Consider the following 27226-nt stretch of genomic DNA (forward strand, 5'->3'; position numbering starts at 1 on the left):
AAACAGAAAAAAAAATCACATAAGTAAAGGATTTGATTATGAGAACAAACTCAACTTCCATTTGCCTTTTCCCCCACATGTATATAAAGCCTGCAGTACAGAACAAAACAGTGCAGATTTTTTTTCTGTGTCCACTCCACACATTGTTCCCATAATATTTCAACCTTTCATGTTAATTCAGAGAATATGACAGGAAATTAAGAAGCAGATATAACACATTAAAAAAAAAAAAAAGGCATACTAGCTTTTTCTAAGTTAAATGTCTATAATGAAACTGTGCCACTGACTTTAGTGTGTGCTACACAACAAGCTTATCACTAATCCTGGTTAGATTCTTTGCCACTGGAACTGCTAAGTCTGACACAACACTGTATTTACAACTACATGATACCCATGCAATTCATATTTTACAGTCTAAAGCTGGAAGATCTACTGAGGCTAAAAATTACATCATTTCCTCTGATTACCCTCAAAGACAGTATCAAGTAGCTAATGATCTTCGGTGGTGAATGCATAAGAAATATTTTCATTTCCTGTGGGGCATTTTCTGTTTCTATGGTAACTGTGAGCAGTCTAGGTATAAGCTTTAAACCTGGGCTTAAAAAGAAATGCTGGAAAGAATTATCTTCCTAAGTCTACAATCTAAACTAAGAAATGGTAAATACTTTTAAATCTAAAATTGTATTAAGTAAAATCTTGGGATAAATGGTGAAGACCTAAAAAATGACAAGTTGGTCTTTTAAGGAAGGTGTCTGACATGGAAACTGAAATCTACAGACAGCACAAAGCACTCACATTACACAATACTTATCCTGGAGTACAGAAAACAGTCCTTCCTGGAGGGACGACTTTTCACAGAATCTGTAAAGGAAACTTCCCTGTCTGACCACCCACACAGGGTGGTCACACTCCCACCACCAGAGATTTTCACTGTAGGGACAGAAGCCCCTTCACAGCAGGTGGTTCTGCTGGGAGGGGACAGCTGAATCCAGCTGACCAAAGGGATATTGTATACCACATGGTGTCGGGTTCATCAATAAAAACTGGGAGACAAAAGAGGAAGGAGAGGATGTTGGCAGTTACGGCATTTCTGTTCCCAAGCAACCATTATATGTGAAGGAGCCCTGCGATCCTGGGAGTGGCTGAACACCTGTCTGCACATAGGAAATGGTAAACTAATTCCTTTTGCTTTGCTTACACATGCAGCTTTTACTGCACCTCTTATATCTCAACCCATGAGTTGTCCTACTTTTAGCCTTCCAGTTCTCTTCCTCGTTCCACTGTTGGAAGTGAGTAAGAAATTGAGCAGAGCTGAGCTGCCTACTTGGGTTAACCCCCAATGCATTTCAATATGTAAATTTGGAGATACAATTTCAAATTATTTAATTCAATAGCCAAATTAATTATATGGAGCTAATTTTTCAGTTCATTTTTCATTTCCTTACTAATCCAATATACATCTGGACTTTAAAAGTTTGTGAAATCATAAGAGAAGCAAAAATCCACAAAATACTTTAGCTATACCAAGATCAGATTCGTGATCATGAGTCTGGGTTATTATTCATGATTTAATCCTTTTCTCTTGTTCTGGTTTATAGAACATACTCTTTCTATAAAAATAGTCTCATATGAAAGGAGTAAAAGTATATGTGCTTGATGTACATTTTAAACAAGTAGTTTTTGTTATGTTACAGTTGTATTAATTTTGTTTGTTCTGCGGGGCCTGGTAGTTTGAATGAATATTGAATGCTTCAGCTTTTTCCTGAGAAAGGGAGGCTAATAAGGATAAATTAAGTCAAAGCTATTGAGGGAAGCTCTTTGAATGTCAGTACCAATTTACATCACTATATCTACTCTATAGGAGGGGTAGGTAAGATAAAGAATTTTTTTTTGAAAGTATTATCAACTAAATCCCACCAAACAAAGTTAAAAAATTTAGTATCATATTTTCTTCTGAAAATCTCTTCGAATTTGAGTATTGACATGTTTACAGCACCTGAAGTCTCCTACCAAAAATGAGAATATTTCATAATGATATCACAAATGATGTAATATATATCCTTGTCTATATAAACAAAGATATGTTCTCTCACACAACTATGTATAAAACTGTATGTTTAAATCATAGCATATCCTCACCTGAAAAGCTCCCAAGACGTGGTGCTGTCACATCTCCACCATCGTATATTTCAAGGGAGTCCCAATTATGTTCAGTGGCAAAGCTGATGACCTGTATCTGTAAAACACAACCATGGAACTTTTTAGGCCAACTAGCCATATGCGTTTTTAAATGATTTAGAAACAATAAAATAAAAAGAGAACATATCCTAAAGAAAATAAAAATAGGAGATCTGAAGAATGACACCTCAGTGATAAAAGTGTAAATAAAACATTAACATTCACATTTTATATTGTGTTAACTCTTCGAAAATATGGCACTGGGTAAATAAGGATTTTGCATGTATATTGCATCATTTTAAATAATTGTTCAAGTTGTAAAAGAAAAGATAAGAGAGTTGCAGCCTTCTCAAGTGCCTCAGCAATGCCCTAGAAGATAGAAAAGGTTGGCATTTACATACCAGACTAAAGGATCAGGACCTGCTTTCAAAACACTACACAGTTAAAAACAGAAAACTCCTTGTTAATTGTTTTCCATTCATATCCCCATGTGAAAAGAAAGTAACATAAAATAAAGCTAACCAAAGAAAAATAATGAGAAAACCAGACCACAAATATTTCAAGTACCCACCCAAAATTATCTGATTACCATTTAATGAAATTTCTAGAGAAATAAAGTACTTAATATTCCATGCTTGACAGAATACAGACTTGCCTGAATACCTGATCCTTCAGTCACTATGATTTTCCACACACAATTCAAGCTGTTACCATAAGGTTCAGGGTAACCTGGTGAAAGAATAGTACCTCTGCGCTCAGTAAAATTCCCACTGCATGGCACTGAAAGAAAGTATTATTGCAAATTATTACACAAACCACTATAGAGAACAGAAGAGTAGTAATAATTTTACTAAGATCATTATAATAATTAGCTTTTGTAGCATAAACACATAGACATGAAGTAATCATCTGAACTTAGGAAGCTTGTTGTCTAAAATCTATGAATTATATCAAGGATAATATACAACCTGCATTAATAAAAATTCAGAAATTAACTTTATTTTGAATACGTGCAGTCTAGAACAAACCAGCATTACAGCCTAATCATGTCTTACCTGAGAGTAACAACAAACTGTAAAGACATAATGTTAAACACAATCATGGTTGACAGACATTTTGCTAACTTACCCACAGCTTAAGATAGTTCCAGTATTGGATCTAGCTGGGAAAGCAGTGTAGTACATTAAATATTTTTACTGATATATGCTTGCTTCTTTAAGGTTCAAGAAAACAGAACAAAACTAAACAAACAAAACCCCCACAAGAATACAGAGAAAATAGGACACCTACATCTATTTTTAGAACACTCTAATTAATTATAAAGTAAATTCCTATTAATAGCAATGACTTTTGGATATAAATCCAAGAAGGGAGAAAATAAAACTTCAATGTTCACCAAAAAAAAAAAAAAAAAGAAAAAAAATTGAACTGTTAAACATTATGCCAGTGCAGGTCTACTGATACACTGAAGAAAATTAGCTATACTTAACGATGCTATCATTATTCAACGTACACTATGCTTCTGCTTAAAAATGAACTCATCATCTTATGTGTGATAGAAATACACAGTAAGTACTGTGTAATAAAACAGGTAAAGACACTTATGGAGAATAATAATATGTCCTATATTTCAAGTTGTAGATAAGTCATGAAAATAATGAATGTTTAAGAAAATGTGCATCACACTTGTTCATAAAATCTAAGTCATTATACGAAACACTATATTGTCTGCTAGCTAGCCAATACTCAATTACTTCTTGATATGGAAAACTGCTCTTTGAAATTGGGCATGACCGATATTAATCAAAGGAGAGGGAATATATGTGTTAAACACTATTTTCTCAAACAGTTCCTGAACCCTAATTCAGAGACATGTGTGACAGAACAGACGACTTAAATGTAATTGCTTACCTACACAGCTTGGCACTGTGTCATTCCACTGAGCCAAGGCATTAGGTACAGACTGACATCGGATAGCTTTCGAGCCTTGTAGTAGATAACCAGGACTACACTCAAATCGAACAACAGAGCCTGCTGAAAACTCAGAGCCGATCCTCCTTCCATACCTAGGCTCTGGAACTGAGCTACACTGTGTATCACTTGTGCGTGGAACAGCTGCATAAAGTGAGAAAAAAATTGAAATAAAAGCCATGAATACAAGTGACAGCCAAAGTAAATAAATAAATAAATAAATAAATAAATAGAATAAATAGAGCAATAAAAAGCTTATTGTTTCTTGTAGGACAGAGCTGAATTCATTTTACTTGCTCTGCTCCTCTCCTCTCAAAGAATGGCCATATGCTTTCGGAATGTAGTTTTGGGCTGGGACTGTGTACAATCATATAAGTGCCATGGCAGATTGGAGAGCTTTTCATGTATGTCTTTAGGCATGAGAAGATCAGTGGGTGTTTCTGTGGCCACCTTTAGTGACAGGATACTATAACTACCACGTACTTCACTTAATAAATATGAGGGCTTTGCCTTCTCACTAGAAGCCAAGAAAAATATTACGGTGTAGGTAATCAGATATAAAGACAGTGAAATATCTTACAAATATTTGATTTATCATACTGGAGAATACAAAGTGATAACAATACACCCTCCAGGCTATGTCCGTGTTTCCTGTTGACAATAATTATTTTTACCAATAGATTCTGGGAATTCATAAATCTGTTATGATACAAGAACAGCTAAAAGACTGTAAGCAACATATAACGAGCAAAATAATAACATTTATTAGAGGCCCATGGGCTTGTTTTCCCTTTGTTATTTATAACCACTTCTTTATAAAAAGCATTTTTATACCTACTGATTCTTGGTATTGTGCATGTTGTTTGTGTATCAAACTTGTTCTTACTACATTTCATTTTGCAGTTAGGTTGTAAATGTGAATTTAAAAAAAAATATAAAATTTATATAGAAAATAATAGAAGTGCAATTTGTGTGCAATATCACCTATGTTTTACAGTATAATAAAATAAATATGCATTAAAATAAGCTAATTAAATATAAGCAATTTTTCTGTATGAGTGGCATGATCAAAGGCTTTGCTTGATCAGCTTGGTTTCTTCAAGAATTACTTTAGAGCATCACTGAGCATTCTTTGGATTTTTAGACCAGTTCTAACTAGTTATACTGCTCAAGTAACACCATAAAAATTGCTTGCCATTTAGTTCTTAAGTAAGAAAGACACGGAATGGCACAGAAGAAAAAAAAGGGAGGCGGGTGTTACACTTCATTCTGGGCAAATTTTTAGACATGACGCTTCAGGCTTACTAGTGTAAACAGAATCACAGTTAGTTTTATGTTATAACATTATGCTTAAATTCCTTTGCTGGCCTGTAATAGTGAAGAGCGGTATTTCCATTGTTCATGTGCACACTTGCACACACACACCCTGCTCCCCTCCTTGTTCAGCTACCCTGCTCACTAAGTGAAAGACAAGGTATATGGAGCCTATATATACTTATTTTCATACTGATAGCTTTATGCTTCCCTTATGTCTTATATTGTAATTTGCTCTATTAAGAATCATAATTATCTAAGTTTTAAGTATTGGTAAATGCTCTAACAGTTAACATTTGTTAATGAGTTGGATACAGAACACTAACTGAAATCAATCCTATCTTAAATCTAGCATTAGATATGCAACATATTTTAGAAGAACATTGGGAGCTCTCATTTATTATTACATTATGTTCTACCAGTTTTCTTCATTGCTACCGAATATAAGAGTTTAGTTTATGCAAGTATTACTGAATGAAGAGAAAAATTTTTTCAAAGAATATTTAAAAATAATCGATACTAGCAATAACAGTAAAATACACACTCTTTGTTATGCAACTCATTATGCAATGATTTGTCCCGCAATGTCATACAGGTACAGTAACATATATTTTCTTCTAAATCAGTATGTTAGACGGTTGCAGAAGATTTTAACCTTGAAAGTTTAAGAGAGGATTGAAGGTCAGAGGTACACAGTAGGGCAAAACAAAAGCAAATACACTTTTTTTTTTTAATGTTTAAACACTACACAATTTAAACAAACCACTTACCTTTCAGAAAATGTAATATACCTGCCTTTGTTCAAATAAACAGGATTTTAGGGCCTCATTATCACACAGATACTCTGTAAAACATGTTTATGTATATAGTTCTGACCATGGCAGGAAACTGCCCGGCAATTGCGGAAGGATAATGAAGAAATCATATTTCAAGGATTTCACACAGTCACAGTTATTCCTGATCATAATCTGCAGACCAGATGCAGTCTACCAGGTCAGTTCAGCTAACCCAGACTGCTCTCTTTTTTGTTCTTTTTTATTGGGATTAATAGCATTTTCTCTACCAAAGTATCTTTTGTACAAGCACCATTTTACTCAAACCTTTTCTTTTTAATTTTGTTGTATATTGACTTTACAGTGGACTAGGTGATGATGACTTCACAATTGACTAGGTAATGATGACTGCTCACACATCCAGCCATGTGACTGCCATATGCCTAGAACTACAGTTTCTGCCGCATGATTAGGCATTAATCCACCCCTTGGTCAGGACTACTTGCTCACATGGGAGTTTTGGTAATGAGATAAATCATTCACAGTCATGTGACAGTAAAAGGTACAATACATTGTTGTGGAAAAACCAGTCTCAATTCAGGGAATTTATGCTTAATTCTGCTTAATTTAATTTACTACTAATTTACACAAACTTCTGATCACTGATTCAGGATTTAAGAAGAAAGAGGATATAAACAGTTAAACAACAACTTAAGTAAACAGTTTTATTTCATTCTCACCAAACTCAACTTCAAACACCTATCCACCCCCTTTCTTTGTCTCAACTTTCTTGTGTCCATCTTTGTTCTGCCAGTGATGTGAGAGGCAGCACAGGAGGTGGGCTCATGCACTCCCTTTTTGCTTAATTTTTTTTTTTCTTTTTGCTTTGATATACTTGTGTTTTACCCATTTTTGTCCTGCTTTTTGCTTCTTCAATTTTTCAGATCACTCTGAGTGTTCTTGCTCCACTGTGGGTCACCTATGTGCTATAGTTGCTCAAAGATCATAGAATCGTAGAATCAGCCAGGTTGGAAGGGACCTCCGAGATCATCCAGTCCAACTCTTGATCCACTACTGCTGTGGTTACTAGACCATGGCACTGAGTGACACATCCAGTTTCATCTTAAAAAGTTCCGGGGACAGAGAATCCACCACCTCTCTGGGCAGCCCATTCCAGTTCCTGATTACCCTCTCTGTAAAGAATTTCTTTCTAATATCTAAGCTAAACCTCCCCTGGTAGAGGGACATTCCCTGCTGCAGAACAGGACTTTCACAGACTGCCAATCCCTCTGAGGTGTTCTCACTCCAGCGGGGGTTACACATAGGCCACAGTCCTTTTAGAAATACTAGCCTTTTGGCATGGAGGGTCTCTTTCCAAGAGTATCTCCAACAAGCCCTCCAGCAGTTTCTTTAGCAGCATTTACCCAGAAGCATCTCTACCCCAAAGCAGTTGTCACTCAGATATTTTTGAGAACAGGCATCACATGCTCCTATGACTAGTGGAAGCTTTGGCATGTGAGAACTTCTTTATACCAGCTTCAGAGAAAGCTGTTTGTGAGTGGCACATGGTACTCCATGACCTCCTCCCACACAGGTCACCACCTCAGCCCACTGCTAGTTAAACTTTTACCCTTACACATGCCTAAAGCTTACCTGTCCTACATAAGAGGCTACGTGACCTGACTGAAAATTTCAGCATCACTTCTGTAGTATTTTTCATTTGTTGTGTGGAAGAAACTCTTGCTTGGCCTTTTATGGGAATACTACCTTTCTTTGTGTATTTTTTCACCCAATTTCTCAAAAGGAAGTAAGCTATGGAAGAAAATCCCATAATTTTCAGTAATCACATCTGGAAATTTGCATTCATGCACTACTAATCCAAATAGTTTTTTTGCTTAACTAGAATTTTCAGCACCTCTCAACAAAGGATATTTGATCATCTGGCTTCATTATAATATTGCCTTATGAAAGTTATTTTCCTGTGAGCAAGCTATCTCAGACAGGAGAAAAAATATTGGGACAGTTCAGTAGTACTCTTAAATGAGTTCACATAGCAGAAGTACTGTTATGTGTTTGCTTTTCAGACTAAAAGGCACTATTTTACTGAGATCAGCCATGAATATCCATGGCTAGGGTTGTGTCAGATTATTCTATTGTCAGCAAGAAACACTCAATGCCATGTTAAAATTGATATTTTACTCAGTTTTTCACAGGTTTTACTAATACTGTGTTAATGGTTACAGTGAGAAAAGAAATGCTAAGATGCACGATCACTATAACAGGTACTCTTTTTGTTATTGTTTCCTCCTGTTTTAAAAAGAACTGCCTTAACAATACACGTAATGGAAGCCAACAACAAAGTGAGATAGTTCCATACTGTTTAAAATGGGACTTAGATTTAAATAGTCCATGGCAAAATGTAGTACAGTTTCAAACATCTATAAAAAGTTAGGAAAATGTGTGTTCCTCTTAAAGGTGACACAGCTGACAGCTCAGCTAAAATGCCTCTCACCAGTAGATTATTTTAGTTGGAAGAGACCTACAACAATCATTTAGTCCAACTGCTTTTCCAATTCAGGACTTACCAAGTCATGATATTAACATGTTATTAAGGGCATGTTTCAAATGTCTCTTGAACACTGACAGGCTTGGGGCATCAGTCACCTCTCTAGGATGTCTGCTTTAAAGTAGGACATAATGTGTCATAGTAATACATATGTAGAATAATACTAACAGTTTTAGTTCTGCTCTCAAATTTAACAGACAATGTGTGGCTCTGTATTTTAGTCTTGTCACAGATTAGATTACCTTAATTGATAAAGTCATATTCCTCCTATATTGTTGCTCCTCTTTGTCTTTATCACACAATCCTTCCTGATCCTAGTATGGTAACTTTCTTAATAATCCTCTTTAAAAAATCTCATTTGATCTCATAAATTAGTTCGTGCATTTGTATGGTAGAGCAAGAAGAAGAAAACAAGTATTAAAACCCCATAAATTTTTGGATGGTAGGAAGGTCATTACTTTTCTATTTAGGGAGTGAACTCTGTACTGCTGCAGCCTCAGCCATAAAAAAAATATAAGTTCTTGTTTCTTAGGTGATGTCTTAGCAGGAAGACCAACATATGAAAACCTGAAAAATATATAATTCTCAGTCTTCTTAAACATGATTGTTCCTAGCATGCATCAACATACCTGACTCTAATAGTTTGAAAGACTGGATATTCATTCAGTCTGATATTACAGATAGTCTTTATCTATTGCATGAAACACAAGGAAATGTGACGATCTAAGAAAAAGAAATGAAGGCAGAGATGACATACCCAGCTAAAAAGAATTTTTTTATAAAGTGGCATTACAAAAGCCATTAAATCTGAATCAAAAGCTACAAACCTTATCTGTTGCTTGCTGAAACCAGAATGTGAAATAACACAAGCAATAACTTTTTCCCCTCTAGCCTTTATTTTAACTTTTGCCTATAGTGTTGGCAACCTAGACTTCTCAAGCTGTATCACATTGGCATTCCATTTTCTACAGTAATTATCTTTTAGTAAATGTTTCATACTGCTGTGAAACAAAATTGAAATCAGCCCAGTGGAAAAGTGAACAGCGAAGAAGGTCAACCTGGAATAGAGGGCAATAAATAAAATGATTGACTTTGCAGACCAGACTACTGTGTTCAGTATGAGAGTGGATGTCATTCTCTGGAGTATTTAAAAGGCTATCAAGCAGGTGGTCATTGGAAGTATGATCACATGCTTCAAAAGAAGAGAGAAAAAAATCTCAAAATTATAGATGTTATTAAATGCCACTAACTCATTAACCGATATATGTGTATATATATATATATATATAAAATATATTAAAACCCCTCTATATTCAAATAGCTTCGTGATTCTCCTGAGACAAATAAAGTGACTTTTTCTAACTCATTTTCTTCTCATTTGTTAAAATCTATTTCTTACAGTTACCAAAACCACAAATTAATTAAATGAGGCATAGCGTTGTCCTCACCTGGAGGCTTCCAGTCTATCCAGTAATCTATATGTGTGTATATATACATATACAGCTAATAGAATTGTGAGTTTGTATCACTATGAGTTCTTATAAAGCAGCAAAAAATAACACTTTAGGCACATGACAATCAAATAGACTTAGACAGAAAGATGTCATTCATATGCAAATGGATAAGAACTAAATGCTGAAAGTTCTTTTATAATTCCAAAAGTTTATATTCCCCCTCTTTTATGATTAATTTTCCATGACAAATTTTAATGCATGTGATGTTTTTGATGTGTAAAAAGAGCAGGTAATGATATCTTGAGGTATATCTAAAATAGAGTGTGCAGTCATGGTGATATCTTTCTATAAATACAGAAGTAAGAAGGCTTAAAAAACAGTCCAACAAGTTTCTTCCAACAGTGGAAAAATATTCTTGAGGTGAGACAGTTCTTTCCATTTATTTGCAGTGTCAACATACAACTGTGCTCCAATGTTAAAAAAAAAAAGAAAATCAAAAATTAAAAAGGAAAATAGGAATCTCGATAATATTATTTAAAACTACCCAAAACTAATTTTACACTTCAATTTAGTAAAGCTGAAAAACTAGTACACAATAACCCACAGTGCTCAATGAGTGTCTCATTACACTTATTGGGTATGTGTGCAATTCATCTAGTGAACTGCCCAGAAGTCCCTTTGGGGCTGCATTTGTTGGCTGTACAGGCAATGAATCTGTAAGTAGCGGTCCAGGTGTCACCAGACTGCATTCTCCAAGACACATGGATCAGCTTAGTGTATTAAGCTGCCCAGCAGCATACTAACAGACTTGGTCATGCTGTCTCTTTCTTGCATTCCAGCTGCAGTGTGCAGACATGCATATAATACCTCCTCAAGCTCAGTTGGGTCAGAAACAGACCAGTAAGTCTTCCATCCACCCTTCAATATTGAAACTACCTAATGGTCTCTGCCATAGTAATTTTCTCTCCAAGCTCTCAAGAAAACAGAATTCCTTAGCAGCCTGAAAAAAACTCTTGAAAAATCAACTGGGAGTACAGAGAAAGACTAATACAACTGAGGAAACTCTCAAAAACCTTGAACTCACTCAGCAGTAAGGGAGCAACAGACAACAGACTACGGAGAAAGGCTGGATATATTCAAGTCCATGGGGCCAGATAGGATTCAATGCAGACAGCTGCCCTTATGAAGCCAGTCTACCATCAGAAGTCCCTGATTGCTGGAAAAAGGTTAAGACTACGTTTATATTTAAAGCAATACGTTAAGACCTGTGAAGAATTAAAGATAATACACTTCATGAAACTGGCACCAGGGTCTTGCAGCAAAAGCAGACATGTTTACCTTGGTAAACAAAGTGAAACCCTCTGGCTGATGCCCCACTCTTAGCACTGAATCGCAGAAGAATTTGATTAGATGTAGCCAAAGGCAATGTCTCTCCTACAAATGGAAACAGAAAATAAATTATATACGCAAAACAGAAACAAGACTTACAGCTCTTTGGTATGGAATCAAATATACTGTTAAAATACATAGTCTTATGTTTTCCTCTGTAGTTAAAGGAAATATAAATAGCATTGTACAAAATTAAATTTGCCATTGGAGGTTTGAAAACTTTTGTCAAAATAAAAAGACTTCCTGACTGAACAACATAAGCCTTCTGACATTTACTGCAGGTGTTGGAACTAGAGGTCGAATAAACTACTTGACTTGAGAACCCTACTGCCACCTGGGGTCAAAATCATTAGAAGAATTTTTAGTTAACTCTTTTCTGTGACTGAAAGCTTTGCTTTGAAAAACACATTAAACAATTAAAAATATTTGAAAAATGCCACAGGAATCTTCATGGGATGTTTACCATTTTAAGACTAAAACTGAAATGCGAGAGAGCAAATCCACGACTTGTTTTATGTAGTGGCTTCAATAAAATATATGATCACACATGAACTATGTTATATTATTAACTTTCTTATAGCTTTGCAAATTTTACTTCTGACTTGAGGATTAATAAAGATGTTTAATATACTTTATCTCTTTTCCTGACAGATCTGTCAGGAGTCATGATAAGAGTTCAATAATGAAACACGACAGACAAAAGTGCAGTACTTCTAAGCTGCAAGGATTCCACTCCATATGACTACTGTTTTTATTCTCGCTGGACTGTATCGACCCACATTTTAGGAAATTCTACTGAAATTATTGATAATGCACTAATTTAAAATATATTACTAGGTAAAGAGGACTTATAATTCTTTCACTTTGTTTAGTTTTATATTATTGTAACTAGTGATTCCATGTAACAGAATCCTACCCTGTCACTATCCTAGTGACATGTAAATCAGACATGTCACTAGGAATAAATAAAATCACAAGTGTAAGTTTTTTTCAAATATTTTCAAATATCTTCTGTGAAAACAAACATTAGCTTCAACTTACATAAAAGCTTGATGCAGTAAAATTTGGTGCTTGGATGATTTTTCTCTTAAATTTAAAAATTTTAATTTGTTTTGCTGCTGAAATTTTGCCAGTAATTAAACAAATCTTAAAATTTGTTTGTAAACTCTTCTTATGACAGAAATAGCTAGCATTCACCAGAGGAAAATATTGAGTTTTTCAAATAATATTTTCTAAAAATCAAATAGATATATTACATTCTTTTGAAATGAAGTATCTGTCCAGTTATTCAAAGTCAAAGCCAAGAAGCCATGAAAAGCCCTGGATTGCAAAAATCTTAAACTCACATATAAAATTTCCTAAATACTAGGACTGTATGACAAAACATTCACAGCTGCAGAAAGATATTTATATATTATCCCCTGGAGATGAACACAGTTACTATATATATGCATTCATTGGAAATTCTGACCATGTTGAAATTCATATAAGCTTAATTATGATTTCATAAGGTCACCATTTTGCTATAGTTACCTCAGTGCAACAGCTGGCCTGCTTTTAGTCTAGGTGCATGTTTGCATACAGATAATTGCATTTTGTAAATACAAGTAATTTGTGTTTAAATTGGCCATTCAGAATATGTAGATGTATAATTCAAAAAGTTTAGAGGCAGAGAAGATAATTATACTATCCAGTCTGCCCTCCTACATAGAATTCTGAGAATTTAATTCAATTATTTCTACACTTACCCCAGTAATCAATTCTTACCTAAACCATATGTTCCAGAATAAATTCTTGATTCAAAGATTTAGAAGGGTGTTCCATTTCCCTTGGCATCCTGTTTCAATGACTTTATTTCCAAATGAAATTCATAACACTGTCTTTATTTATTTTTTTTTCATGCTGAACTGTGTGAGAAATGTATACTCCTTTTACTTTATTAATTACCTGAGTGAGATCCAGACAGTGAACTAAGAAGTCTAGCCTGAGAGTTTTCTCCATCAAATAATTCTGCCACATCATTCAAAGCTGTCTGAAAATAGGCAAATTGTCCAAATACAACTGCATTCAGAAAAAAAAAAAAAGAGAGAGAGAAAAAAATAAAAAGAGAGAAGATAAAAGAACTTAGTCTTTATAAACAAATTTAAGGACATATTTTTGCTTGTCTTAGTTACCAGTGAATTTCTGCATGGATCTTTCTAATTTACTTTATTTTGTATTGTGATAGAACAGTTGCATTAAACTTATGTAATAAGAATACTATTTGCTTTTCATTACTTCTTTATTTTTTTATTTAAAAAAAAATAATTATTAAATCACACTTTCCCCAAAACTATGATGTCCATTCAAATAAACTTTATTCCTTATTGCCTAGGTACCTATGAGAATAAGGAAACAGAATATCTAAAAAGAAAAGTTTTTGCCAAAATGACATTACCAACCTTAGCAACTATTAAGCCGCATCTATAATCACATATGATTAGTTGCTTTTCTGGTTTTAATGCAAGATTTTTTAAAATTACTGATTTGTCAATTTTTTAAACTTTGCATTAGTACATATTTTATCAGAAAGTTATAAAATCTGATCAAATAATAAAAATACCAATGTGTTACCAGCTTTGTCATACTGCTACACTTAATTTGCACTTCAACTGTACATAATTAAAAGAGTATTAATAAATCGTTTAATTATACAACTGTCTCAACAGTAAATATCAAATGGTTCACTGAATTCAAATGTCATATAGCAATTGAAACATGAAGCAGCAACCCAGTAAAACCAGCCAATGAAAATATTACTTTGTCACTCTAGCCACCTGTATTTTATTTACATCTGAGACATTACAGATTTTATTGTATATAGAAGGTACCAAATGCATTTAGTTGTTGTGAATTCATTCTTTTGGTAAGCAAGTAGTAAAATGGATCGATCTTATTGTTATTTGTCTGGATTTGAATTAGAAAAAAACAGCTTTTCAGAAAACCACACCCTACATACAATTGCACAAGTTTTAGAGATTTTGTCCAAGTATTTTGACATATTGAAATAATCAGTTTTGTGATTTCTCATTTCTGGTAGTTTTGTTTAAAATTGCTTCCATGCCCTCCACTGTACCTCTTAAATGTGATTCTACTCATCTTGCCCTTGTTAAAACATGAAAAACAAAAAGCTAAAATATAAGAGGAATATAAAAGCTTGGGGTTTGACACTTGATTTTACTTCGCAGGAAGCTTGAATGCATGATGATGAATAACGTAATCAATGAAGGTATTCAGAATACACTTGGATAGCAGACACAGATGGCTTAGCTGAAATCTATTGATTACTCTAGGGAGAAGTAAAAGGTCAAAACCCTAGAATCAATTTCCGTGTGTCAGGACTATATTTATTTCTTATAAATAATTGGAAATATATTGAAAATCTAAGATCATTATTACACATAAAGGATACATGAACAGTAGAACAATGATAATGATTGATAAATCAATACAATAAATTCTTACCAAATTCTTTAGGGACAGTAATTGAATAATGGCAAGTCTGTCCAGCAGTGTAATTATGAGGATAGTTTGGTGACAAAACAACTCCCTCTGATCCAGTATACTGCCCTCCACATGGTGCTAGAAAAAACAGAAAGAAACATGTTATATTAATTAGATTGCCTGTAATAGTTAAGTCCGAAAAAAAAAAAAAAGGTTAAAGATTAAAAAGTGACACTTTACTGGTTTTGGTTTTGTTTGGTTTTCCTGTACTGAAATATATAATGGTTCTTTCTCAGGATATATTTTTTAATATAATTTATTTAAAATTAGAATACATGAGAGTTTTACTTGACTACAAGTATTCATATTGGACTGGAAGTATAAATTATTTAATTCAAAGGTACTGTAAACACAGAATTTACATGGGGTTTTTATTTTAATATCTTTCTATACCTATCCATGTTAAAAAAAGCTCAGGAAAAAATATAGTACTACATAAATAAATGGCACAATACAATTATCTTGTGTCTCAGAGGAATACATAGATACACTGACAGTACCCTGCACAGAATGCCAAGGATTCTACTTTGTGAATGTATGCTTGAATTTCTTTGTTTTTCATAGCTTCCTAGATGATTATGAAAAAAGCACATAGATTATATGTATAAAAAAATCTTCAGCTTCGTATGTATATAAAAAAGAACAGAAAGATTAAGAGAAAGAGAAACTTTTTATAGCTACAGAATTAGTAAGGAAAATGTCATTCTAATATAAGAAACAAAGTAAATCAACATTACCCTACTGTGGGCATCTTACATATAGCAGATTATAATTTAACAACTGCCTGGAAAGTAGCTCTGAGAAGGATCTGTGGTCCAGGTGGACAACGAGGTCATTGATCTGGGGCTATGCACAGGGCTATACCCTGTTACCAGCTCCTGGCTCTGCTGACCTGGCTCGTGTTGTGGAACTGTGCCTAGTGAGTGAGGGTATAGCATGTGCTTTGGACATCCTCGGCTCCCAGCCCTGGTGGAGCAGGGAGCTCCAAACCCTGCTCTTTCTGCTTCCTGACAGGTCTTTAAAATCACACTTGAAATATCTCTGCAAGTTTAACTTCCTTATACAGGCAGCAATTAATATTACAAATCCATGTCTTCTCTTAGCGGCTTGTATGAATTATTCAAAAATCCAATGTAATGATAGAAGATAACAAGTTTGATCTGTCAGTAGGTAGAATAGGATTATGTGGCTGAGGTGAAATTCAAATATCATAAGGAATCAGTTTATGCCATGAATTTAAAATCTTCGTATTTCCTTCTCTTGCTTTGAAGATACCAGAAACCAAGCCACGAAGTCTATCTTCTATTTACCAGATGAAATTCTCAAGTCATGAACACTTCACTGGAATGAAAGTATGTCACTTAATTTAAAACAAGTTCCAAAGTTATGGAGTTGTGGAAATGTTTCCTTCTAAATTGTCTTTTCCTATAATTAAAAACCTAAAACTTTGCAGGAGGTAATTTTTCAACATAAATAAATGAGTACTTTGTGGTAATTAACCGATATATGTAACTCCCTTTTTATTTGTTAAAATTGTTCCCTATATATACATATATATATACAACACAAATGCTGAATAGGATAGAGGATAAATTAGATAGCTGTAGCTCTGAAATGTCATTTTAATTTTCTGCCTCAGTAACCATAATTCTTATTCCAAGGTGACAATTAACGCAGTCTTGAGATGCTTGTGATATCTACTCTAAATAATACTGTGTGTCTAAAGAAACTTACATATTACATTACAGTCAGCATATGAACATCTGTCGATTCCAGAGTTTAAAGATATTTTTAAATATTTGACTAAACTATAGTCCAACATTCATCATAATTCTTATTTTTTCACCTCAGTTTTGTTATACAAGTTATATATGTAGAAATAGTCCAAACAACTTCAGTGTCTGAGAAATTGAATTCACCAAGGGGACAAGGGAAATGGTAAGAAAACAATACATACCATTACAAGATGGCAATGCTCTGTTCCATGCTGGCTTTCCATCTGCGCCAATTACACATGTTATAGTTGAAGGATCAATAATTTTATATCCAGAATCACACTGATAAGTAATAGTTGAACCAAGCTTAAAGTCTGCTCCAATTCTTGTCCCATTCATGATGTTTCCAGGATCAAAACAAGCTTCCCGTGGTTTTTCTGTTAAAATGAATTACAGTAAATCTAGATACACTTTCAATTTAAATTAAAAAAAAAAAAAGGAACAATAATGGGTTTTTTCCAATCAGTTTAAGTTTTTAAACAGCTTATTAATGTATTATTCGTGTTTCTGTATGCTTATTACAAGATAATGGATGTTTTCATAAAATTGGTTATCTGGCCAAGGAAATGGTAATGAGAGGATCTAAACAAAAGCATTTTCTTCCTACTGATTGTTAGTGGAACCCTCCGAAAGCTGAATGACTCCAATAAAGTTTAGTATTGTAGAAGAAAAATGGTCACTTCTGGAATTCACCACTTCTATATGCACATTGGTGACAAAAGGAAGACTAGGAAAAATATGGGTCCTCTCCAGAAAGAATTGGGTCCCCCCGGTTACCCGGGATATGGAAAAGGCAACAAGGGCATGTAGTGATAGGAAAAGGGGGGTTGGCTTCAAACTGAAAGAAAGGTGTAGATTAGAATAAGGAAGTAATCCATCAGCATAAAGTAGTGAGGCACTGGAACAGATTGCCCACAGAAGTTTTGGATGTCTCCTCACTGGAAGTGAGACCAGGTTGGATGGGGCTTTGAGCAACCTGGTCTAGTGCAAGGTGTCCCTTCCCATGGCAGGGGGGTTGGAACTAGATGATCTTTAAATACCTTCCAACCCAACCATTCAATCATTTTAAAAATTCTATATAAAATATTGAATAATGTACTTAAGAAAAATATTTAATTATTAGGTACAAACACACGATCCATGGAGTACAATAACTTCTTTTAATATAGTGTTCTGTTCTTATATCTTTTATTTAATTATAATTTCGTTTCACTTCCAGTTGCATAAAGCCACACATATGCTGAGAACAAAAAATAGACATACAGTGAGAATGTGTATGCACATTTTCAGTGGGCATCTTTATGTCTTTGTCTCCTGCTCAACTTTCCACTCTCTTTCCTTGTAGGTCTTACAGATTTCCTGGAACAAATAGTTTTCCCATTTTTTTGATATTTTGTTTTGACAAGAACAGTCTAAGACTTTATCTATGGCAATATGACAATTACTTTGTGAAAAAGAACCATGACAACATGGTGAATAATGCATGATGCTGGACAACTGATGAAGACTAAATATGTAAATGATTTTCTAGTTATTTTTCACTCCCTTCTCTTTTATAGGTATATTATTTTATATTCCTTAGATCTTTTTGCTCCTTCATTTGTAACATGTACATTAATATGGCTTGCTTCCATTGTCAAGAATAAGAAGCTGAGGCAACACCTTTGCTGCTGAAAAACAGTTGATAAATCTCAGCAAAGATTATAATCAGGCCAGGGACAACATCTGTGATCAGAAAAAAACTGGCATTTTCAATGAGTGTCTGGCTTTAATAAATAGGCAGCGTAACCCAATCTCTACCTAGTAATAGGCACCCCTGCAAAAAATGCAAATATTGTCTGGTAGTATTTACTCAAAAACGCATTTGCAAATTCAAAACAAAGTGGGAAGGAAAGTGTATTGGTGTGTATTGAGAAGAAAGAAGCAGTCAGGTAGTCTACTTGAGTAAGACAATTCCATTATTCTAAAACTATTTTCCAAATGTTAATTTTGATGTACATCATCTACCTATTTTTGTTTTCTGCAAGATGAAAACATGCATAAGTGATGTGAAAGACATTTCATGAAATAGGATTTCTGTTTTCCTTCATATATTAACAGAAGATTTTTAAAACTTACATCAATATATCAAGGTATGTGGTAGTTCTGTGTGAGTACATATAGAAGTAAGTGGATTTGAGTCTCAATAAATACTAAATAACATTCTTTTCTGTTCATGTTTTCATAGCCTATGGTGAGAACAGTACCTTTATAATCAATGGCAAATCCTGACATTCCAACAGAAGCATCGCTGCGAAAAGCCAGAAACAGACTGTTGCCACTGCTCTCTATTCTTTCAGGAGCATGCGAGCCTTGAAAACTGCCAATTAGAGGACTGTTGGAATCTTCTCCTTCATAAATATGTAGAAAATCATAACTGGGTTCCATATTGAAACTGAAAATAAAGGGAAAAGAGAATTAAGTCTTCACTTCTTTTTAATGAGTTAAACATTACTATGACTGTGGTTGCCAGTCTTCTGCCTCACACATTTTCTTCTCCAGAAATAAATGCTTATTTAAATATGATTCACAGTGAAAATTTACTAACTTTCAATGCAGTTCTTTTTACCACTGATTGGAACATATTCAGCTTCCCAAAATCCCTCATGCATATCCTCCTACCTATCTTAAATACCTAAGATAACAGAATCACCTGCTTTGGAGAGGTTGCCTCTTACCAGTGCTCAGAGGAATGATCCAGGCAACCAGCTTAAGTTAAAAGTCCAGCTTTTAGCAGGCTAAACTGGATGATATTAAATCCCTTTATTACAAACATAAGTTTACCATTTTAGAAACAAGATGCTTTCACATAAATAGACCACTATCCTGGAACTTGCATTTGTTCTTACACAAATTATACCAGACAATTATGATAAATTAATGTGAATTAACATTATTCTCACTAAACCATCTATATTATGCTATATTTGATGACATCTATATGTTTTACAAAATAATTATGAAAATAGTATGAATGGAATGTCTTTCAGAGGATTGTAATTGAGATGAGTTCCGAGACAACATAAAGATAAATATAAAGCATTTATATGAGAAACATATACAGAGCTAGATAAAAGGATATATAAGGAACATTGAAGAAAACATAAGAAAAGTAAAACTACATTAAAAACAGGCAAGGCAGGAACTCAGTCAGGTGAGTGGATTTTTGTCTTTCTATCTATCTTTGTAAAACAATATAAAAAATTCTTTTTCCCAAGTGTGATGATCAACAATTTTTCTTTCTATTACATCAATTAATACTGTTAGATGCAAATCTTTACAAATAATGTAAGACAAAAAGAATAATATCTTTACCTAAGAAATCAGCAGAAAACATCTCTGTAATGTCAAACAGAAATGGCTTCATATAATGAATGATATTTTATGCCCTATTTTCAAGAGGTAAGAGAAGCCAGAAAAAAGTTTTGAAAATTTTGCTAAGACAGATAATTTTTAGTTGAGAGTTAAAAGAGTTGAAAGGAATAGAATACTAAAGTCCGCAACCAAGGCAAAGCAAATTGTATAGAGCAATGATTTTTAATCTTTCTGTAGCAAACACACATTTTACAAAGCATATTGCATTCTCAGTCCACATTCTCATCCTATGCAGACACTGCTGTCTCCTTAAAGCCAGTTCCTTTAGAATAGCACAGCGCTGAGGTGTAGCATATTGCCTAGGAATGAAAAAGTTTGGGTAAAATAAACAGAAAATGGTGTGTTAAGAAAGTAGATTTTGCAGATGTCAAAGAATGATTACTGCTCTTGGTCATCTGCAAAGATCTTGGGAGTCTGGGGAGGTCCCTGCTGTCTGGAAGCTGGCCAGTGTTATTGTTATTTACAAGAAGGGTGTAAGAGAAGACCACGGGAACTGTTAATCTAACTGCAGCTACTGGAAAGTGTGTGTATTACTGGGCTGCAATTATTCAGTAAATTTATTAGAAGTATAGCATAAACGGCAAATTTCATTATACTGCTGATATCTGTAGTCCTTAAAATAGAATTCACAAATCTGAATACTGTGTAACTGCAAATTTCTTTCACCTTATTTGAAATGGAGCATTTAAGCTGATTATTTAGACAATCCACAGAAATATGCTGTTTACCACACCTATCATGTTACGTCTTCAAGAGTATAATTAGTGGAGTACTATTCTCATCCCTTAATTCTATTTGATCAAATACCTGAAGAATAGAATTATCATATTCCTTATTATATAATTTCAAGTACCTTATTCTTTGGTTCTATAATTTTGTGTCGATCAATAGTTTTTAGAAACTGAAATCCAAAAATGAAAGAAACTGGATTATTTTTTTGTTTAGGTGTTGTTTGGTTGTTGATGTTTTGGTATTTTGTTTTTGTTTCAAAGAAAAGGTGCAAATATTACACAGCAAAATTCTGAACATGGTCCATCTCTTTTTAAAAGAATCACAATTGATCATCATTCCACTGAAGTCAACAGCAATGTTGCCATTCTTAGTTTTAAAATCATGCTTAAGAGAGAGTATCAGAAAATGAAAAAATTTGCATTTGCATCCATAGATATAGCAAACAAGGTGATTATATAGGACTGATTCAAATAGAAATTATAAACTGAACACATTAATATGACTATATCCCTGAACTTCAAATTTGTGGTAAAAATCTATGCAACACATATAGGTTGATTATGGAACACTGAATAAATAAAACTCCTTTATAATTATAATACAATATTATCTCAATGTCTTTTATTTCTTGACTTAGCAGAACTTTTTTTTTCCTGATCTATGCTCTTCGGGCAAAGTATATTTAGTCTGTATTTCTAAAAACCTTTAAGAATGACTTACAGATAGAGTTTCTGCTACAGTTTAAGTCTCTACTATTAGGCACGATAGCATAAATTTAGCATTTCTACAGATTGACATTCTTTTTCAAAGATTTTTATTAAATTTTTATAAATGGTAGCAAAAGTACCATTTAACTATACTTTTTTTATTTTACATTGTTTGGAAACAATGATATAGTACATATTAGATGTATGCTCCAGAACTTAGCCAGAGAATATAATTAGAAGCTTTAAGAAATTATAAATAAGGTCATTTTTAGATGTGACATTTAAAACTCTTTAAAACAGAGGCATTCATGGAGAAATGTTACCTTTTGAATATCAAGGCAATGACAAAGTCAGGGTTTACTTTTATTCTCCAGTCACATTCTTTCCCAGGAGGATAAGGCTGTGGATAGTTAGGTGATAAAATAACTCCTGCTGGGCCTGTCAGGTTTCCTCCACATGCAGCTGTCACAATGTAAAAAGAAATATGGTCACGTTAAATTCACAAGCACACATTAGCTGTTAAATAGGAGTAAACTGACTTCTACATTTACCGAAACTAATAATATTTTTACAAAACTCAGAGCTTTCCCACTTCCAGTTTTGCTATTTTCCTGATCGCAGTTTATATTCAAAAGCAAAATAGGAGAAGTTCTTTCAAAAGGAATAAAAATATGAAGTTAAATAGGCTGTCATCTATATTTTTGCTATTATTTAATCCTGCCTCTTTCAAGCTGAAAATTTCTTATGTACTGGAAGTACTTTAAGAACTGGAAAAACTCAATAGTAGGACTCAGGATCCAGTTTCTTTTGATCATGGATGTAGCTCAAAACAGTTTGATTCACTCAATAAAGATACTACCCAAATCAAAAATCAAATACATTTATTTAGTGACCATAAATTGAATGTGGCTTTTAAACAGATAAGGAATCCAACTCTCTGAGATGATAATCATGTAGAAGTCTAATAAAAAAGTACATTAGTCAACACAGACTGCATCTACATTACCAAGTCAAGCAGACTCAGAGAAACATATTTACAACACAAAACAGTTGGTACTAAGGATTTGGAACCTACATTAAACATTTTAAAGAATGTGGTGGGGAGTTTTCAGTCCATTTCACTTATAAATCAGCATACTGAAATAAGGACTTATGAAAATTTTAAAATTACATAAGAGCTTTACAGAACTCTTAAGGTTTCTACTATTGTCATGCCAACAGTAAAGATTACTTTAATCTTCTTTCCCCTTCAAAGTGACCTTGAGTATGCGGAAATAATAATTATGTATATATGTTTTGCACAAAAGGATCCTCTTTTTCTTTCTATCTTATTTCCTTCTTTCTTTTGTGTTTACTTTGCTAGGTTTTGTTGTTTGTTTGGTTTTTTTTTACTAGACTGTAGAGAACCACAGAGAGGTTATATTTGGTATTTAAAGTAAAAATATGAATCTTCTAGATCAGATAGGTACCAGATATATTTTATTTTATTTTTTTATTTAATTATTTTTAATTTTTGAATGATCCCAGTAGACTTAGCAAGCATTTTCATACTGCTATTTGTACATTGCACACAAGGTATCCAGAAAACAATATTCAGATTATATACTACTCCAATTATGCTACATGATATGGTCTCAGAGAAACTATCCTGCATTGTCCTGAATCCTTCACAATATTTTATCTTTAGAGAAACAGAGAGACCGCAATTGCTTGAGGATTTGCTGTTTTGGAAAGTACCTCTCCAAATCGCTGGCAGAAAGAAAAAACATTATGTTTATTCCAGTGCTTTTGTGTTTGTTTTTTAGGATTGTTAAAATAAGTCTTCATTTAATTATAAATCAGTACACAACAAAATAACAAGAATTTAACAAATTACTATGCCTAGCAGATAAATTTCCAAAGATGTTGATTAATCTTAGAAGAGCTACACTGTTGACCTTAAAATACATTTCAGCAAGACTTCCAAGCCTGTATTTATGAATCTACTGACCAGAACCAAAGAGAAACTTTTATACCATCTAGATCTATGGAACCAAGATCTCCCACTTTCTCCTAGTGCTATGGAAATATATCTAATTTCTTTCAATAGCACTATCACTTGTATCCTCTTCTCTGCATCTACTTTTCCCGATGAACATGCAACATCCAAGGGATTGCACAGGATGACAATTTAATCTATAGGATAACTCAGAAATTTTTCAGAATAAATAATGGATTACAATTTATATAACTGAAGTATTACATAGAAGACCATTCTAATGAGAGCATTGCAACAAGAATTTTATTTTTTAATCCAAATCCTAACTTCTGTTTACTTCTATTAAACTTGGTCAATTTCAAACTTGTGCAAAGTTTAAGGATAAAATAGAGTAAGAAAATCACAGCTAAAGATAACACTAATCTAGAGAATGAGGCTGACATTATCCACAAGTACCAAATAACAGCTCTGCAGAGATCATCACTCCAGCGTGCGGACCATGTGCCTAGTAGTTGAACAAGAAATCCAATCTGTATTAATCTTAAATAGAGACTAACATCTTATCTTATTACCTATGCATGTAGGAGGATCAGGTTGCCAAAAGAATCTGTTATTCAGTTGCACACATGTAATTTTTGCCTGTCCTTGAAGTTGATAGCCAGGGTCACATTGAAAGGTGGTAGTGTCTCCAGGTTCTCTGCTGTCTCCATATCTAGTGCCATTCTGTGGTGTCCCAGGATCGTTACAAGTTGATGCAATGGAAGCTGTAAGAGAATGATGAAATAAAAGCTGTAAGGTGTAGATACTTACCATCCATAATTAAATGCACAACATTTTCACATTAGCATTCCAACCACAGACAATATTATTTACTCTTTGGCTAGTTCAGGAAGGAAAACAGCTGCGTTGGGCAGGACACGTCTCAAGGATGAAGATCTAAGCATCCCTAAGATCTTGCTTTATGGTGAACTTGCCACCGGCTGCTGCAAGAGAGGAGCCCCAAAGAGAAGATACAAGGACTCCCTGAAACAACATCTCAGCCTTGGCCATATTGATCAACATAACTGGTCTACTCTGGCCTCCAATCGGGAGGTCTGAAGACACGCTATCTTTAACGCTGCTGATGCTTTTGAGAAAGCAATCAGGATCACTCTCGAGGAGAAAAGACAAGGTAGAACGAATCATATCTTGCTGATGCCACCTAAGGAGTCCTTTGCAACCAGACTTGTCTATCTCATATTGGCCTTTTTAGCCAAAGCGCACTTGTAGCAAATGTGTGTAGAGTCCTCCCCAAATCTTTGTTTGCGAAGCCTAGCCATGATGATGATGAATACAGGAAGGCATTTTGTTTCTTTATTTTTACAAGAATCTGCCCACTGAGAGACATCGTGATTATTTTGACTGCCTGCCAGTATTTTTAGTATAAAATATGGCTTGATTTTGTCCAGTTAATGCATCAAAAGAGTATTTTCTCACTTTAATATTCTGGTTATGAAAACAGATTTGATGCCTTTTGAGCAATAGGGTAAGTATCATAATAAAAATATTTTTTATGCTCTTATTGTCCTGCAGCATACAAATGCTATATTTACCAATCTGGTTGAATCAAATAGTAGTTTATATAGCCCTGAATTTTTCATTTCAGGGGAAGAAACAACTTTTTTATAGTTCACTTAAACTGAATCTTGGCAAAATATCTCACCTACAATCAGTCTTCTGTATTAGGATATGGATTTTGCTTTCTAAAAAAAAAAAGTGTCAAATAAGAAACAACCATGGTTTTATGTATGTTTTAACAAATAGGGGGTCTTTTAGATAAATCATAAAAACTGTAAAACATCTCTATATAAGAATTCTTCAGTTATTATTATAATTAACACACTAGAAACAAAGAAACTTTGTTTAACACTGTATTATTCTTATCTTTTGGCCATGTTTCCATTCCAAAACAGTAGATCTAGTAGTTTCGGATGATTCCTATATGTAAATGAGGTTAAAGATATGGCAGGTTTTTTAACTGTGTTGAACTTTTTTCCACCAGAATTTGTAAGCATCAATCCAGGAATTACAGCAACAGCTGTCACTAGTAATGAGTACTGGGTAAGCATTCCCCATGCACCATTCTGACAATTTACCTGACATCCCAAAGTAGTGCAGTTTACTAAATTGTATTTGGCCACAGGGGAATGAAAGCATGGTCATCACCTCAGGGAAGTTTTTCTTTATTTGATAGATATCAACTGCTCTAAAAAATGGATTGCTCCAGTGCATATCGGTTAAGCAGTTGCAATTCTTTCAAGTAAATGAACCCAAGCCTATCTCTGTCATTAATTATTCCCTTTTTTTTCAACATATCTTGGAATAGATTCATTTTCTCCTTAAAAGGTTATGCGATATAATATCTCAGCAAACAACATTTTGCCCATTTTGACTGTGTCACATATGCACTAATTAAAAAGCACCGATGCCTTCTAATATTAATTTCACTGTTAATCTCCACTTCTTATGTATAAAGTTCTAATTTTTAAAAATTATCACAGATATTTAATAAACATTGAAATTCTCTTTACACTTTTGGTCTTGGAGCCTTAGAAGTTATTTTAATAACTTCTTTGTTATGCCAAATACACTTGATCCTAATTAAACAGAACACCAGACATTTAAGCATGGATGTGTCATTTAGTAAAGTGAACATTTAGACAGACTGTCAGCTTCTCAACTTGCCTCCTTTCCAAGTTGTTTTACTTCTCAAGAATCCCAAGACGTTTTGTAACTGCACGAAAATTACAAGTCTGATATTGCTTCATTTGGTATTGTGCAAATATCTAACAGGTATAGAGGTTAAATGCATTGATAAGAAATCCAGAAATTAAAAATCAGTACTTTTATGTCACCGTTCTTCTTTTATAACAGTTGATAAGTAAAATATATACACTGTAAACCAGGGAAAGCAGTAACTACATTTTAGACCTAAGGATGCTAAATCAAACCAAATTACAAAGTTAGACTCTTAAGAAATGACTGAGAAAAAATAAGTGCCTAAAATGGCATAGAAAGGGGAGGAGATTTGAATGCCATTAAGGTGGAAAAGAACTAAATTGCTGCTTCTCAGCTCTTGCATATGTTCTCTAAGCCTTAAGCTACATGATATTCAGTGAGTTATAGAGTAATTCTCTGCACAGATTTCCTCTCTCTTACTGTCTCATCTACTCAGAGAGGAACAAGCTTCTGTGTATATAAAACATGGAACTAGAGGTAGGTGCCAGAAGAACAGACAGCTGGGAAAACCACAGATTGCTAAGGAGATTTCAGACCTCCATATGTAGACAACCACTGTGTCAAGACTCCCTGTTTCTAATTAATTAATCTTTCACAATCCCATTTTAGATCTTATTTTGGATTTGGTCACCAAATTATACTTTCAAAGTTGAT

The 27226-nt window shown here is 33.9% G+C and overlaps 1 protein-coding gene across 1 annotated transcript in view; it reads right to left on the reverse strand.

The window, feature by feature from the left end:
- Window positions 1-27226, reverse strand: part of CSMD1 (CUB and Sushi multiple domains 1) — a gene marked incomplete at its 5' end in the record, with an annotated part of 865314 nt that overhangs the window by 156055 nt on the left and 682033 nt on the right. The window contains 10 exons of the mRNA XM_018088901.3: window positions 2140-2236; window positions 2834-2958; window positions 4090-4293; window positions 11595-11690; window positions 13593-13706; window positions 15150-15266; window positions 17146-17340; window positions 19210-19397; window positions 22140-22278; window positions 24367-24558. Coding sequence (XP_017944390.2) covers window positions 2140-2236; window positions 2834-2958; window positions 4090-4293; window positions 11595-11690; window positions 13593-13706; window positions 15150-15266; window positions 17146-17340; window positions 19210-19397; window positions 22140-22278; window positions 24367-24558 — 1467 coding nt within the window. The remainder of the gene's footprint in view (window positions 1-2139; window positions 2237-2833; window positions 2959-4089; window positions 4294-11594; window positions 11691-13592; window positions 13707-15149; window positions 15267-17145; window positions 17341-19209; window positions 19398-22139; window positions 22279-24366; window positions 24559-27226) is intronic.

The sequence above is a fragment of the Manacus vitellinus genome, unplaced genomic scaffold, assembly GCF_001715985.3.
Source record: "Manacus vitellinus isolate BGI_N305 unplaced genomic scaffold, ASM171598v3 scaffold_11_pilon, whole genome shotgun sequence".
Lineage (NCBI taxonomy): Eukaryota > Metazoa > Chordata > Aves > Passeriformes > Pipridae > Manacus > Manacus vitellinus.